The 15,685-nt window shown below is 48.4% G+C and overlaps 1 protein-coding gene across 1 annotated transcript in view; it reads left to right on the top strand.

The window, feature by feature from the left end:
- Positions 1–549: 549 nt before the first annotated feature.
- The window catches only part of LOC143806300 (death domain-containing protein CRADD-like), an 89,299-nt gene continuing 74,163 nt past the window's right edge, over positions 550–15,685 (top strand). The window contains exon 1 of the mRNA XM_077286539.1: positions 550–647. Coding sequence (XP_077142654.1) covers positions 611–647 — 37 coding nt within the window. The 5' untranslated portion in view covers positions 550–610. The remainder of the gene's footprint in view (positions 648–15,685) is intronic.

The following is a 15,685-nucleotide window of genomic DNA, read 5'->3' as shown; positions in this document are numbered from 1 at the left end:
GAAAAATAATGGTACTTATGTAATATAACAAAGGGTTAAAATTAACTTTTAATAGGGATAGGTAAAATAAGACTTCAATAGAACAAAAAAAAAGTGCATAAAAAACCCCACAAAAATAGAAGTGGTGTAACAAAATGACCAGAGCTCCTTTTTTTCCCTCATCGGTATATCAGTGACCAGAGAGCATGCCCCAATTATGGAGATGGTCTGGCATAACCTAGATAATTCCAGGGATTAATCAGACACCTATTGAAGTGTACAGAGTTTTGTTATCCTCTAACACTGGGATCTGCGCCATTCATTAACCCAATAAATCAAGCAGACAGCTGCCTTCACAGTATCAGGTCACAAGCTCTATAGTGTAAAGACACACACACATGGTGTGTCTTTCAATGGGTCGCTGCACGTGAAACGCAGGACAGCCAGGGGATGCACGGACACCGCAGTGTGTGACAAAAAGCGGAGCAGAACCTGGCAGATCACGTGATGGCCAGGGAGGCTCCGGGGGCAGAGCCAAGCACCAAGAATGGATGAGAGCCAACAGCTGGGTGAACGCTAGGTACATAGTCAGGCAAGCCGAGGTCAGAAGCCGGGAAGACGAACGGAAGCCATGGACGAGACAGAAGGATGGTGGAGGACAAGCCAAGGTCAGTAGCCAGACGGGAGCGCAGGACAAAAGAGCTAGACAGAGTAGTCAGAGACAGAGCCGCGGGTCAGAACTAGAGAATACAGAGCAGTACCAAATCAAAAGGCAGAAACAGAGTCTAAGTCGGTCATAGACAGGAAGCAAGCACACAGAGGCACAACGATATCTGAACGACAGCCTTGGTCAACAACTTAAGCCGGGTAAGCAAAAGTATCACTGACACAGAACCAAAGAGAGGCCAAACAAGGTTAACTCCTAGCTGACCAGGATGGGAGAAAAAACCCTGTCCTTTGTCTTGACAGTACCGCCCTCTCAACAGGGGGGCCACCAGACCCCCAGATTTCCCAGGATACCTGGCATGAAACGACCGGACCAAACGATCAGCATGGACTTAATGAGCCGGGAACCACGAGCAATCCTCCACGAGCACATGTTTCAGACAAAGGACTGGTTTCTGATCACACATTCCTGAGGGAGGGGTGGGAACGAAAGCTGTCGTAGGCAAGGGGAAGGGGGGCTATGTGGGGGGGTAGTAGCTGCAGCGTGTGTACTTTACACAGACCTAATGGGGGAAGGGAAGCGTGCATGTGGCTGGCACAATACAGAAAAAAGTCATATTTCCTGACACCTCCCCTTTTGGACTGCGCTATGAAGGCAAGACCTCTCTGTACTCCTCTATGCGCACCACGGAAGGCTTGCACCGGTGGGACAACCCATCTACATGCCATTCTCACTGCCCTTTTTATGTTTAACTGTAAATTCGTACTGCTGGAGGGCTAGGCTCCAGCGTAGCAACCTTCCGTTGGTACCAGTGTGCAGCCAGCTCAGGGGGTTGTGGTCGGTCACAACGGTGAAGGTGCGTCTGTACAGGTAGGGCTGCAAACACTGCAGGGCCCAAACCATGGCCAGGCACTTTTTGATGGGGGAATATGCCACTTCCCTCAGCAGAAGCTTCCGACTCAGGAACAACATGGGGTGCTCTTGGTTCCCCAAGTCGACCTGGCTAACTACAGCACCAAGGCCAAACTCGCTGGCGTCAGTCTGTACTAGGAACGGTCAGGTGCTGTCGACTGCCATTAGCACAGGAGAACTGCTCAGGGCTGTTTTCAAAGACCGGAAGGCCACCTCACAGCCATCTGTCCAGTCGAGTGTTTGGGGGAGCTTCTTCCTGGTGAGGTCCGTCAAGGATTTTGCTAGGCTACTGTAGTCTTGTATGAAGTGCCTTTAGTACCCTGCAGTGCCCAGGAAGGACATCACCTGCTTCTTGGTCCTGGGGGTGGGCCAGGATGCAATAGCATCCACTTTCCCAGGCTTGGGCCTCATAGAGCCCCTGCCTACCCAGTGCCCCAGGTAGTGGACCTCTCATACCCATCTGGCGTTTTCCCGGCTTGATGGTTAAGCTTGCTTGGTGGATGCACCTGAGCACCTCCTGGAGATACTGCAGGTGTTCTTCCCAGGAGAGACAAGATGGCAATGTCATTCAGGTACGCCACTGCGTACTCCTCCCACCCCTGAAGCAGGTGGTTGACCATTTGCTGGAAAGTGGCAGGGGCATTCTTCATGCCGAAGGGCATGACCATGGACTCGTACAGTCCGAAGGGGGTGATAAAAGGCGGTCTTCTCCTGCGCCTTGGGGCTCAGGGGAATCTGCCAACATCCCCGACTCAAATCCATAATGGATAGATAGTGCGCACCGGCTAACCACTCAAGCGGCTCCTCGATGCACGGCATTGGGTTCGCGTCACAGACTGTGATGATGTTTAGCCTCCTGTAGTCCACGCAGAACCGGGTGGTCGAATCCTTCTTTGGCACAGGACTACAGGTGAGACCCACGCGCTCTTGGACCGTTGAATCACCCCCAGCTGTAACATCTCATCGATCTCCTGGTGCATAACATGCTGCACCTCGTCTGAGATCCGATAGGGTGTTCGCCATAGTGGGGCATGATTCCCAGTGTCCACTTAGTGGACCGCTAACTCAGTTGGTAAACATAGCCCAGAAGTGTTCCAGCACAGCTCGCAGCTGCGACCGCTAGGGTTCGGTTAGCAAGGTGCTTCCTCGTCCTTGATGGACCCACCGGCCTTGGCTTGGGCCAGCATGTCCAGGAGGGGGTCTTCCTCCCCGTCCTCAGGTAGGTTGCAGACCAGTAGGAAGCAGGCTTCACGTTCTTGATGAGCCTTCATATTGACGTGGGAGGCCTTTTGCTTTCCTTGAGCGTGGTCAAGAGTGACCACATAGGTGACTGGGTTGAGATGTTGGTGTACGACGTTTGGGCCTTTCCAGGCTGCCTGAAGCTTATCCTTTGGTAAGGGGACCAGCACCCATACCTTCTGCCCCACCTGGTAGGACCGCTCCCCGGCATTCTAGTCGTACTGGTGCTTCTGGTCAGCCTGAGCCTGTGCCATGTTGTCATGCACCAACTGCATCAAGGTCTGCATCTTGTCACAGAAGCGCATGACATACTCCACAATGGATGCTTCTGAAGGGTTCAGCTCTTCCCAGGAATCCCTTACCAACCCAAGGGGTCCCTGGACTCTCCTGCCGTACAGAAGCTAGAAGGAAGAGAACCCCGTCGAGGACTGCGGAACCTCTCGGTAAGCAAATAGCAGGTGTGGGAGGTACAGCTCCTGGTCACATCGTTGGGTCTCAACCAGAATTCTTAGCATCTGTTTGAGTGTACCGTTGAAGCGCTCACACAAACCATTGGTTTGGGGGCGATAAGCACTCAATACCATATGCTTCACCTGCATTTTCTTACAGGGAGCCTCCATTAATGTTAGGAGTCGAGTTCCCGCTGCTGCACAGGGGGAATCTCGAGCCGTGTCTGCTGCGGTCTCCCATTCTGCATCGGCTGCAGTGGAGCCTGCTCAGCGGAGACGTCGGTCCCAGCGTCTCACTGAGTCTGATACTGTGCAAAGGGTTACTGCTGTCTCCAGGCTCTGCTATTGTACCCTGCACTGATCTGCGGCGAGCAGGCTTTTCTGGGACTAAGGGTACCGTCACACAGTACCATTTTAATCGCTACGACGGCACGATTCGTGACGCCGCAGCGATCGTATGAATATCGCTCCAGCGTCGTAGACTGCGGTCACACGTTGCAATCACGGCGCTGGAGCGATGCCGAAGTCCCCGGGTAACCAGGGTAAACATCGGGTAACTAAGCGCAGGGCCGCGCTTAGTAACCCGATGTTTACCCTGGTTACCAGCGTAAACGTAAAAAAACCAAACAGTACATACTCACATTCCGGTGTCTGTCCCCCGGCGTTCTGCTTCTCTCCACTGTGTAAGCGCCATAGCCGGAAAGCACAGCGGTGACGTCAGACGTCACCGCTGTGCTCGCTTTCCGGCCGGCGCTCACACTGCAGAGAAGCTGAGACGCCGGAGGACAGACACCGGAATGTGAGTATGTACGGTTTGTTTTTTTTACGTTTACGCTGGTAACCAGGGTAAACATCGGGTTACTAAGCGCGGCCCTGCGCTTAGTTACCCGATGTTTACCCTGGTTACAAGCGAACACATCGCTGGATCGCTGTCACACACAATGATCCAGCGATGTCAGCGGGTGATCAAGCGACGAAAGAAAGTTCCATACGATCTGCTACGACGTACGATTCTCAGCAGGATCCCTGATCGCTGCTGCGTGTCAGACACTGCGATATCGTAACGATATCGCTAGAACGTCACGAATCGTACCGTCGTAGCGATCAAAATGGTACTGTGTGACGGTACCCTAAGTCCTGCTTTGCACACACTGAGCATGCTCAGGGTAAGATCTCTCAGTGGAGATCAAGGGTCACATGCTCAGGTACTGCAGCAACTTCCATTGGTCCTCCTGGAAGGTCCTGTACCTGACCAAGTTCTGTGGCAGCCTTCCATTGGTCCTTCTTGGAAGGTCCTGTAGGTGCTGCAGCTATATAAGGTTCTCATGACCGCACGGCCATGCGCTAGTGTCAAATATGTACGAGCTTAGCGCCAGTGTGGTCATGGACCCGGCTGAAATAAGCCCCTAGAATGCTGCCACCTCCGGCGAGGAGTTAGTGTGAATTCAGGGCTGGCTAATAGCCGATAGAATTCCGGCTCCACCGGAGAGGAGCTACGTGTTGGTTGGACTGCATGACCACTGTCGGCACTACACAATAGCTGAGTCCCCTGTGAGCTAAACAGGGCACGGTGTTCTCTTTACTACGGGCACAGTGAAGTAACAGAGTTCCTTTATTCTAATTTGCTTCGCCGCCTTACTTAGCAGCAGGTTCTTTCCTGCACGGTGGATCCCGGGTTGCGAACGCACCTATCCCATTTAATAAATATATTCGGTGCGTTCCGCCAACCCTAACAATTAGGTGAGACAAATTGAGTCCCCTGGTCGGTAAGCATCTCCCTGGGAAATCTTTCTCGTGAAAAGATGACCAACAGTGCATCCACCACCTTATCCGCCCTAGTTGAGGAGAGAGCCACTGCCTCCAGGTAGCATAGTCTACCACAGTGAGAACGTATTGCTTTCCAGAGCTGCTGGGGATGGCCAGTGGGCCCACAATGTCCACCGCGATCCTTTGGAAAGACTCCTCTATCAATGGCAGAGAGATCAGGGGAGCCTTGGGAACAGGCCCTGACTTCCCCACTCTCTGACAGGTGATACAGGAGCATCAGTAGTTGGTAACATCTGTACCCATCTTGGGCCAATAGAAGTGTTGAGACAGCCGGGCCTTAGTTTTGCTGATCCCCTAGTGTCCAGTGAGTGGGATCTTATAGGCAATCCGCAACACCTCACCCCTAAATTGGTACGGGACAACCAGCTGTCTTTCCCTCAACCACTCCTTTTGGGATTTACCTGGGAACTGTCTCTTGGTACAACCTCCCTCATTCCCAAAACCCACTTCTATCACCAATTGGTGCTGATATTTACATTTGCAAGGACAAAGAAATCTGTTTTTTTTTCATGTGCTTCTACTTGTACTTTCACTTTGAAGCTATAAAAATTCCTCAGCGGAGTTGGCAGCTAGAGGAAAAAAGGGGAGGTCGAATCTGCAGTGGTGTGGGTCTGTCCTCCTCCACTCTTGGATGTAGCAGAGCTCAGTGCGCTCGCTAATAGACAATCAAATACCTCATGTTCCTGACAGGCTGTAATAATTAGGGGATAACTCAGGAGACTCTGCGTGGAACAAGACAACTACAGGACACAGTTTTATAAGTGGTAAAGTCTATATTATCACACGGTGATTCAAACAGGTGCAGAGAGAAAAGTCCACAACACTTGGGCAAATAATAAACACAGCTTAGCAGTCTATAGGAAACTTCAGAGCAAAATGCAATCAAGCAGAAAGTCTATGAAGCACAGTTATTCTTGAGGATACTTGACACAAATAAATCCTTGTCTTAGTCCAGACACAGATAGATATGCTTATAGGCAATTCAAATCATATCTTAGCTCAACCAGGGAGGCCTGGTTAATAGTCTCAGGTTAATGCAAAGCAGCAGCAGCTTACATGTCCAGCAAATGCAGGTGGAAGTAAACACGAGCAGCAGATGAAGGAGGATTACTGGAAACTTGTGTATGGAGCAGGAACTCCGAGCAGAGTAGCAGGATCACCACACAAGTTCACAGGAGCAGGTGTATAGCCAGTGAGTAATCAGAGGTCAGGAGCTGGATGCAAGGCAGAATACTCTAGCACAGACTGAAGGCTGGGGTGGAGTTTTATAGCAGGAAGACACAGTGCACATGAGACCAAGGACGCCATCTTGGAAAAGGGCAGTAATGCACAAAAGGTAAAAAATGTTCAGAGTCCTGACATTACTCCCTCCTTAGAAGCGGCCTCAGGACGATCCTGGACCTGGTTTTCATCAGAGATTCCCTGAGAAACGAGAAATCTTCTGTTGGGCATTGATGTTTTCCACAGGTTCCCAAGAGTCTTCCTCAGGGGAATATCCCTGCCATCTTATCAGATATTGGAGCCGATTCCTGCGAATCCTGGAATCAATAATTTCCTCCACCACGAATTGTTCTTGCCCATCAATCACCACAGGCTGCGGAGGTGGCACAACACGTCCCTGGAAGGTATTAGGAGATACAGGCTTTAGTAAAGATAAATGAAAAACTGGGTGTACCTTCATAGTCCTAGGCAGCTTCAGCCGGCAGGCCACAGAGCTCACAATACCGTTGATCTTGAAAGGGCCAATGAACCAATGAATTTCTGTCCAAGTTTTTGTGAAGGAACGTTTAACTTCAGATTCTTAGTTGCTAACCACACGGAATCTCCTACCTTGAACATGGGTGCAGGTTTACGGAATCTATCAGCCGATGTCATAACGTTCTTGAGCTGTGGTCAGGGATTCCTTCAGAACCTCCAGATTTTGTCTCATCGCAGTCAGCCTTTCCTCCACTGCCGGAACCAGATAATTAATTGGAGACCTAGGTAAGATACACGGATGATAACCAAGATTGGCAAAGAAAGGTGTAAATTTAGTGGAGGCTGGAGATCCTGGAGATGGCTGACATAGCATCTTAGATATTGTTCCAGCGTCTGGTTGGTACGCTCAGTCTGACCATTTGTCTGGGGATGGTAAGCAGAAGAGAGACAGACATTAATATTGAGTGCAGAGCAAAACCCCTTCCAGAATCTTGAAGTGAACTGTACTCCACGGTCAGAATGATCTCATCCGGAACCCAGTGCATCCGAAAGAGATTCTGTATAACCAAGTTCACTGTATCTTTAGCTGAGGGGAGGCCGGTGCATGGAACAAAATGAGCCGCTTTAGTCAGGCGATCAACTACCACCATGATTGTATTCATGCTGTTATGGACCTGGTGGTTAGGTGCACCAGGAATGACCTGATAGTTAAACACGGAATCAGGACGAGCTCTGGGGAAATGGGAACTCTGCTGATCGCAAACCCTACTCCTATCAACACAACTAGAAACAGCCGTGGAGCGTGCCTGACTCTGCCTAGACGCCTCTTCACAGCCTAAGAGCTAACTACCGCTAAAGAAAGGAAACAAAGCCTTACTTGCCTCAGAGAAATTTTCCCAAAGGTAAAAGCAGCCCCCCCACAAGTATTGACTGTGAGATAAGAGGAAATAGGTTTTAGCAAAGAGAGGCCAGTCTAACTAAACAGATTGAGGATAGAAAAGGGATCTTTGCGGTCAACACAAAAAGCTACAAAAACCACGCAGAGTGTGCAAAAAATACCCCCGCACCGACTCACGATGCGGTGGTGCCACTCTGCACCCCCAGAGCTTCCAGCTAGCCAGGTAGTTTCATGATCGCAAGCTGGACTAGAACTTGGCAAGAAAAACCATATGTAACAAATGAACAAGCAGGAACTTAGCTTGTGCTGGAGTAGACAGGTCCTCAGAAAGATCCAGGAGAGATCTGAACCAGTACTAGAACATTGACAGCTGGCATGGAGTAACGATCTGAGTGGAGTTAAATAGAGAATCAGCCTAGCCCCAAACGAGGGCAGCTGGAGAAGGAATCTCAGAACCAGCAGCTCCACTCACAGCCACCAGAGGGAGTCCACGGACAGGACTCACCGAAGTACCATTCATGACCACAGGAGGGAGTTCGAGAACGGAATTCACAACAGTACCCCCCCTTGAGGAGGGGTCACCGAACCCTCACCAGAGCCCCCAGGCTGATCAGGATGAGCCAAATGAAAGGCACGAACTAAATCGGCAGCATGGACATCAGAGGCAACAACCCAGGAATTATCCTCCTGACCATAGCCCTTCCATTTGACCAAGTACTGAAGTTTTCGTCTCGAAATACGAGAATCCAAAATCTTCTCCACCACATACTCCAACTCCCCCTCGACCAACACCGGAGCAGGAGGATCAACGGAGGGAACCATAGGCGCCACATATCTCTGCAGCAACGACCTATGGAACACATGGATGGCAAAAGAAGCAGGAAGGGCCAAACGAAATGATACAGGATTAAGAATTTCAGAAATCTTATAAGGACCAATGAAACGAGGCTTAAACTTAGGAGAAGAAACCTTCATAGGAACATAACGAGATGATAACCAAACCAAATCCCCAACACGAAGTCGGGGACCAACACGGCGACGGCGGTTAGCGAAACGTTGAGCCTTCTCTTGGGACAAGGTCAAATTGTCCACCACATGAGTCCAAATTTGTTGCAACCTGTCCACCACAGAATCCACACCAGGACAGTCCGAAGGCTCAACCTGCCCTGAAGAAAAATGAGGATGAAAACCAAAATTACAAAAAAAAGGCAAAACCAAAGTAGCCGAACTGGCCCGATTATTAAGGGCGAACTCAGCTAATGGCAAGAAGGTCACCCAATCATCCTGATCCGCAGAAACAAAGCATTTCAGATAAGTTTCCAAAGTCTGATTGGTTCGTTCGGTTTGGCCATTTGTCTGAGGATGGAAAGCCGAAGAAAAAGACAAATCAATGCCCATCTTAGCACAAAAGGGCCGCCAAAACCTTGAAACAAACTGGGAACCTCTGTCAGACGCGATGTTCTCCGGAATGCCATGCAAACGAACCACATGTTGGAAAAATAATGGAACTAAATCAGAGGAAGAAGGCAATTTAGGCAAGGGTACCAAATGGACCATTTTAGAGAAGCGATCACAAACCACCCAGATGACCGAAATCCTTTGAGAAACAGGAAGATCTGAAATAAAATCCATGGAAACATGCGTCCAAGGCCTTTTCGGGACCGGCAAGGGCAAAAGTAACCCACTGGCACGAGAACAGCAGGGCTTAGCCCGAGCACAAGTCCCACAAGACTGCACAAAAGAACGCACATCCCGAGACAAGGAAGGCCACCAAAAGGACCTAGCCACCAAATCTCTGGTACCAAAAATCCCAGGATGACCAGCCAACACCGAACAATGAACCTCAGAGATAACTCTACTAGTCCATCTATCAGGGACAAACAGTTTCTCTGCTGGACAACGGTCAGGTCTATCAGCCTGGAACTCCTGCAGCACCCGCCGCAAATCAGGGGAGATGGCAGACAGAACTACCCTCTCTCTGAGAATACCAGCCGGCTCAGGAACCCCAGGAGAATCAGGCACAAAACTCCTTGAAAGGGCATCAGCCTTCACATTCTTAGAACCCGGAAGGTACGAAACCACAAAATTGAAACGGGAGAAAAACAGCGACCAACGAGCCTGTCTAGGATTCAACCGCTTGGCAGACTCGAGATAAGTCAGATTCTTGTGATCTGTCAAGACCACCACGCGATGCTTGGCTCCTTCAAGCCAATGTCGCCACTCCTCGAATGCCCACTTCATAGCCAACAACTCCCAATTGCCAACATCATAATTACGCTCAGCAGGCGAAAACTTTCTCGAAAAGAAAGCGCATGGCTTCATTACAGAGCAATCAGAACTTCTCTGAGACAAAACAGCCCCTGCTCCAATTTCAGAAGCATCAACCTCGACCTGAAAAGGGAGCGAAACATCTGGCTGACACAACACAGGAGCCGAAGAGAAACGACGTTTCAACTTCTGAAAAGCCTCAACGGCCGCAGAGGACCAATTCACCACATCAGCATCCTTCTTGGTCAAATCAGTCAATGGTTTAACAACACTAGAAAAATTAGCGATGAAGCGACGGTAAAAATTGGCAAAGCCCAGAAATTTCTGAAGGCTCTTCACAGATGTAGGCCGAGTCCAATCATAAATAGCTTGGACTTTAACAGGATCCATCTCGATAGTAGAAGGGGAAAAAATGAAGCCCAAAAAGGAAACCTTCTGAACTCCAAAGAGACACTTAGATCCCTTTACAAACAAGGAATTAGCACGAAGGACCTGGAACACCATTCTGACCTGCTTCACATGGGACTCCCAATCATCCGAAAAGACCAAAATATCATCCAAATATACGATCATGAATCCATCCAGATACTTTCGGAAGATGTCATGCATAAAGGACTGAAACACAGAGGGAGCATTAGAAAGGCCGAATGGCATCACCAGGTACTCAAAATGGCCCTTGGGCGTATTAAATGCTGTTTTCCATTCATCGCCCTGTTTAATACGCACGAGATTATACGCCCCTCGAAGGTCTATCTTGGTGAACCAACTAGCCCCCTTAATCCGAGCAAATAAATCAGACAGTAGAGGCAAAGGGTACTGAAATTTGACCATGATTTTATTAAGAAGGCGGTAATCTATACAAGGTCTCAGAGAACCATCCTTTTTGGCCACAAAAAAGAACCCTGCTCCCAATGGTGACGACGACGGGCGAATATGCCCTTTCTCCAAGGACTCCTTTATATAACTCCGCATAGCGGCGTGTTCTGGCACAGACAAATTGAAAAGTCGTCCCTTAGGGAACTTGCTACCCGGAATCAAATTAATAGCACAATCACAATCCCTATGAGGAGGTAGGGTACTAGACTTGGGCTCATCAAATACATCCCGGTAATCCGACAAAAACTCAGGGACTTCAGAAGGAGTGGAGGAAGAAATTGACAATAATGAAACATCCCCATGTACCCCTTGACACCCCCAACTGGACACCGACATTGATTTCCAATCCAATACTGGATTATGGACCTGCAGCCATGGCAAACCCAACACGACCACATCATGCAGATTATGCAACACCAAAAAGCGAATATCCTCCTGATGCGCAGGAGCCATGCACATAGTCAACTGGGTCCAGTACTGAGGCTTATTCTTGGCCAAAGGCGTAGCATCAATTCCCCTCAAAGGAATGGGATGCTGCAAGGGCTCCAAGAAAAAACCACAGCGCCTGGCAAACTCCAAGTCCATCAAATTCAGGGCAGCGCCTGAATCCACAAATGCCATAACAGAATAGGATGACAAAGAGCAAATCAGAGTAACGGACAGAAGAAATTTAGGCTGTACAGTACCAATGGTGACGGACCTAGCGAACCGCTTAGTGCGCTTAGGACAATCAGAGATAGCATGAGTGGAGTCACCACAGTAAAAACACAGCCCCTTCTGACGTCTATGTTCTTGCCGTTCAGCTCTGGTCAAAGTCCTATCACATTGCATAGGCTCAGGCCTCTGCTCAGAGGATACCGCCAAATGGTGCACAGTTTTGCGCTCACGTAAGCGCCGATCGATCTGTATGGCCAAGGACATTGATTCATTCAGACCAGCAGGCGTGGGGAACCCCACCATAACATCCTTAAGGGCTTCAGAAAGACCCTTTCTGAAAATTGCTGCCAGGGCACACTCATTCCACTGAATAAGCACAGACCACTTTCTGAACTTCTGACAATATACCTCCGCTTCATCATGACCCTGACACAAAGCCAGCAAAATTTTCTCTGCCTGATCCACAGAATTCGGTTCATCATAAAGCAAACCCAGCGCCAGAAAAAACGCATCTACATTACGCAATGCAGGATCTCCTGGCGCCAGGGCGAATGCCCAGTTTTGAGGGTCGCCACGCAACAAAGAAATAATGATTCTTACTTGCTGAATAAGGTCACCAGAAGAGCGGGGTTTCAGAGCAAGAAACAGTTTACAATTGTTTTTGAAATTCTGAAATTTAGATCTATCCCCAGAAAACAAATCAGGAATAGGAATTCTAGGCTCCAACATAGGATTCTGAACTACATAATCTTGAATGTTTTGTACCCTTGCAGCGAGTTGATCTACACTAGAGGACAAACCTTGAATGTCCATATCCACACCTAAGTTCTGAACCACCCAGAGTTTAAGGGGAAAAGAAAGGCAAAACACACTGCAGAGAAAAAAAAAATGGTCTCAGAACTTCTCCTTTCCCTCTATTGAGATGCATTAACACTTTGTGGGCCAGCTGTACTGTTATGGACCTGGTGGTTAGGTGCACCAGGAATGACCTGATAGTTAAACACGGAATCAGGACGAGCTCTGGGGAAATGGGAACTCTGCTGACCGCAAACCCTACTCCTATCAACACAACTAGAAACAGCCGTGGAGCGTGCCTGACTCTGCCTAGACGCCTCTTCACAGCCAAAGAGCTAACTACCCCTAAAGAAAGGAAACAAAGCCTTACTTGCCTCAGAGAAATTTCCCCAAAGGTAAAAGCAGCCCCCCCCACAAGTATTGACTGTGAGATAAGAGGAAATCACAAACACAGGATGAAATAGGTTTTAGCAAAGAGAGGCCAGTCTAACTAAACAGATTGAGGATAGAAAAGGGATCTTTGCGGTCAACACAAAAAGCTACAAAAACCACGCAGAGTGTGCAAAAAATACCCCCGCACCGACTCACGATGCGGTGGTGCCAGTCTGCACCCCCAGAGCTTCCAGCTAGCCAGGTAGTTTCATGATAGCAAGCTGGACTAGAACTTAGCAAGAAAAACCATATGTAACAAATGAACAAGCAGGAACTTAGCTTGTGCTGGAGTAGACAGGTCCTCAGAAAGATCCAGGAGAGATCTGAACCAGTACTAGAACATTGACAGCTGGCATGGAGTAACGATCTGAGTGGAGTTAAATAGAGAATCAGCCTAGCCCCAAACGAGGGCAGCTGGAGAAGGAATCTCAGAACCAGCAGCTCCACTCACAGCCACCAGAGGGAGTCCACGGACAGAACTCACCAAAGTACCATTCATGACCACAGGAGGGAGTTCGAGAACGGAATTCACAACATCATGCCCCCTGATGTAGGCAGCTCCACAATAAAGTCCATTGATATAGACCCCCAAGGGTGGAACAGAACAGGTAATAGTTGTAGAAGACCCGTAGGTGCCACATGAGGAGTCTTGTAACGGGCACATACCTCGCAAGAGAGAACATAGTCCTTGGTATCCTTCAGGCAAGTTGGCCACCAGAAGAATCGGCTCAGGAACTCTTGTGTCTTCTGTACCCCCCTGTGACCAGCCAACTTGGAGTCATGTACCATCTTGAGGATCTGCAGACGGAAGACCTCCGGGACGTAAATACGTCGATCTCTGAACCACATGCCACCCTTAAAGACAAGATTAATATCCACAGGTGGGTTGGCCAGAAATACATCACCTTCATACTCCTCCCTGCACTCCTTCCACAAGTCCTGATCGTGGATAACTCCGATGAAATTGGCATAAGATAGAATGGTCCTGGATGGGGCTCCAGGTACGGAATCCGCAGCATGGATTCGGAATAAAGCATCAGCCTTCCCATTACGAGAACCTGGACGGTACGAGATAACAAAGTTAAATTGATTCAAAAATAAGTTCCAACGAGCCTGACGAGGAGAAAGACATCTAGCGGATCTAAGGAACTCTAGATTGCGATGGTCAGTTAGCACTATGATCTGTTGTGCAGCTCCTTGCAGATGATGCCTCCATTCTTTGAAAGTAGCCAGCAATTCCTTGTCTCCCACGTCATAATTCTTCTCTGCTGAGGTTAGTCTATGGGAAAAGAAAGCACAAGGATGTAGCAGACCCTTCTCTCCAGTTCTTTGGGAGAGAATAGCCCCCAAAGCATTATCAGAAGCGTCCACCTCCACAATGAAAGGAAGTGTTGGATCTGGGTATATCAACAACGGTGCTGATGTGAAACAGATCTTAAGCCGATCAAAAGCTTCTTCAGCCTGTGATGACCACTTAAAGGGCTTTTCCTTCTTTGTCAAGGAAGTAATGGGACGGACAATATCAGAAAAATTTCGAATGAAGTGTCTGTAGAAATTTGCAAAATCAATAAAATGTTGAACCTCCTTAACGTTCTTGGGTACCGGCCAGTCAAGGATAGCCTGAATCTTACCAGATTCCATGTTCAGCCCCTGGGGAATGATGATATAACCTAAGAACTGTATCTCAGAACGATGGAACTTGCATTTCTCCGGCTTAATATACAGATGGTTCTCTTTCAGACGTCTTAAAACAGTTTTGACATGTTCTTCATGTTCCTGTAGAAAGTCAGAAAAGATTAGTATATCATACAAATAGATCACTACAAACTGGTCCAACAAATCTCTGAAAATGTCATTAGCAAGGTGTTGAAATGTTGCAGGGGCATTACAAAGCCCGAAGGGCATCACAAGAGATTCAAAGTGTCCATACCGGCATCTGAATGCTATCTTCCACTCATCCCCTGGACGAATACGCACCAAATTATAAGCTCCACGAAGATCCAGTTTAGAGAACACAGCATGGCGGACTCTTTCCAGTAATTCGTGAAACAGAGGCAAAGGGTAACGGTTTTGTGCGGTTACCTTATTGAGTTCTCGATAGTCAACACAGGGTCTCAGGGTCCCATCCTTCTTTACAAAAAAGATAGGTGCCCCTGCTGGTGAGGAAGAAGGACGTATGAAGCCTTTGGCCAGATTTTCATCAATATACTCTTTTAAGGCTTGAAGCTCAGGTGCTGCCAAAGTGTATACGTTACCAAAAGGAATGCCTGCCCCGGGAAGCAGCTCAATGGAACAGTCATAATGCCTGTGTGGAGGAAGCTGATCTGCATTCTTCTTGTCACAGATGTCAGAGAACTCTTTATAAGCTGGAGGTAAAGAAAATACCTGTACATGTGGTTCCGTAGTCGTGGACTCAGGGACAGCTTCTGTTAACGCTGAGTTGCTCCTTGTTGGAAAGATAATCTCCTTGGTCTCCCAGTTGATAATTGGGTTCTGAGAACGCAACCAAGGAATGCCTAAAATCACAGGAAAATGAGGAGAAGAAATTAGCAAGAAAGAAAGTTGCTCCTGATGATTAGGCTCCAACAAAATTTCAAGGGGTACGGTCTCCTGATCCACAGGAACAGAGATTAAAGGTGACCCATCCACTGTTTCCATGGTAATTGGAGAGGCTCTTTGCTGAATTTTAATACCATGTTCCTTGGCAAATGCAATATCCATGAAATTGCCACCTGCACCAGAGTCAATCATAGCTGAACTGGAAATCCACTGTCCTGAACACAGGATCTTAATAGGGAAAGAACAGTGAGAGTTCTTTTCCTTCAGCTCCTTGGGGGGGTGAAGTCATAGAAAGTGAATGGAATACAGCGTTTAAAGGCAGGCTACATTCAGAGATGTCAGATTCATCATCACAGTTGTCATACTCCCCTATTGCTGCTAGCACCTTGTTAGGCCATCTAGGACACTTAGGATAATTGATCAAGAAGT

Source organism: Ranitomeya variabilis, chromosome 2 (genome assembly GCF_051348905.1).
Source record: "Ranitomeya variabilis isolate aRanVar5 chromosome 2, aRanVar5.hap1, whole genome shotgun sequence".
NCBI classification, from domain to species: domain Eukaryota; kingdom Metazoa; phylum Chordata; class Amphibia; order Anura; family Dendrobatidae; genus Ranitomeya; species Ranitomeya variabilis.
Note: the sequence above shows the minus strand (reverse complement) of the source record. Positions and strands in the feature narration are given on the sequence as shown.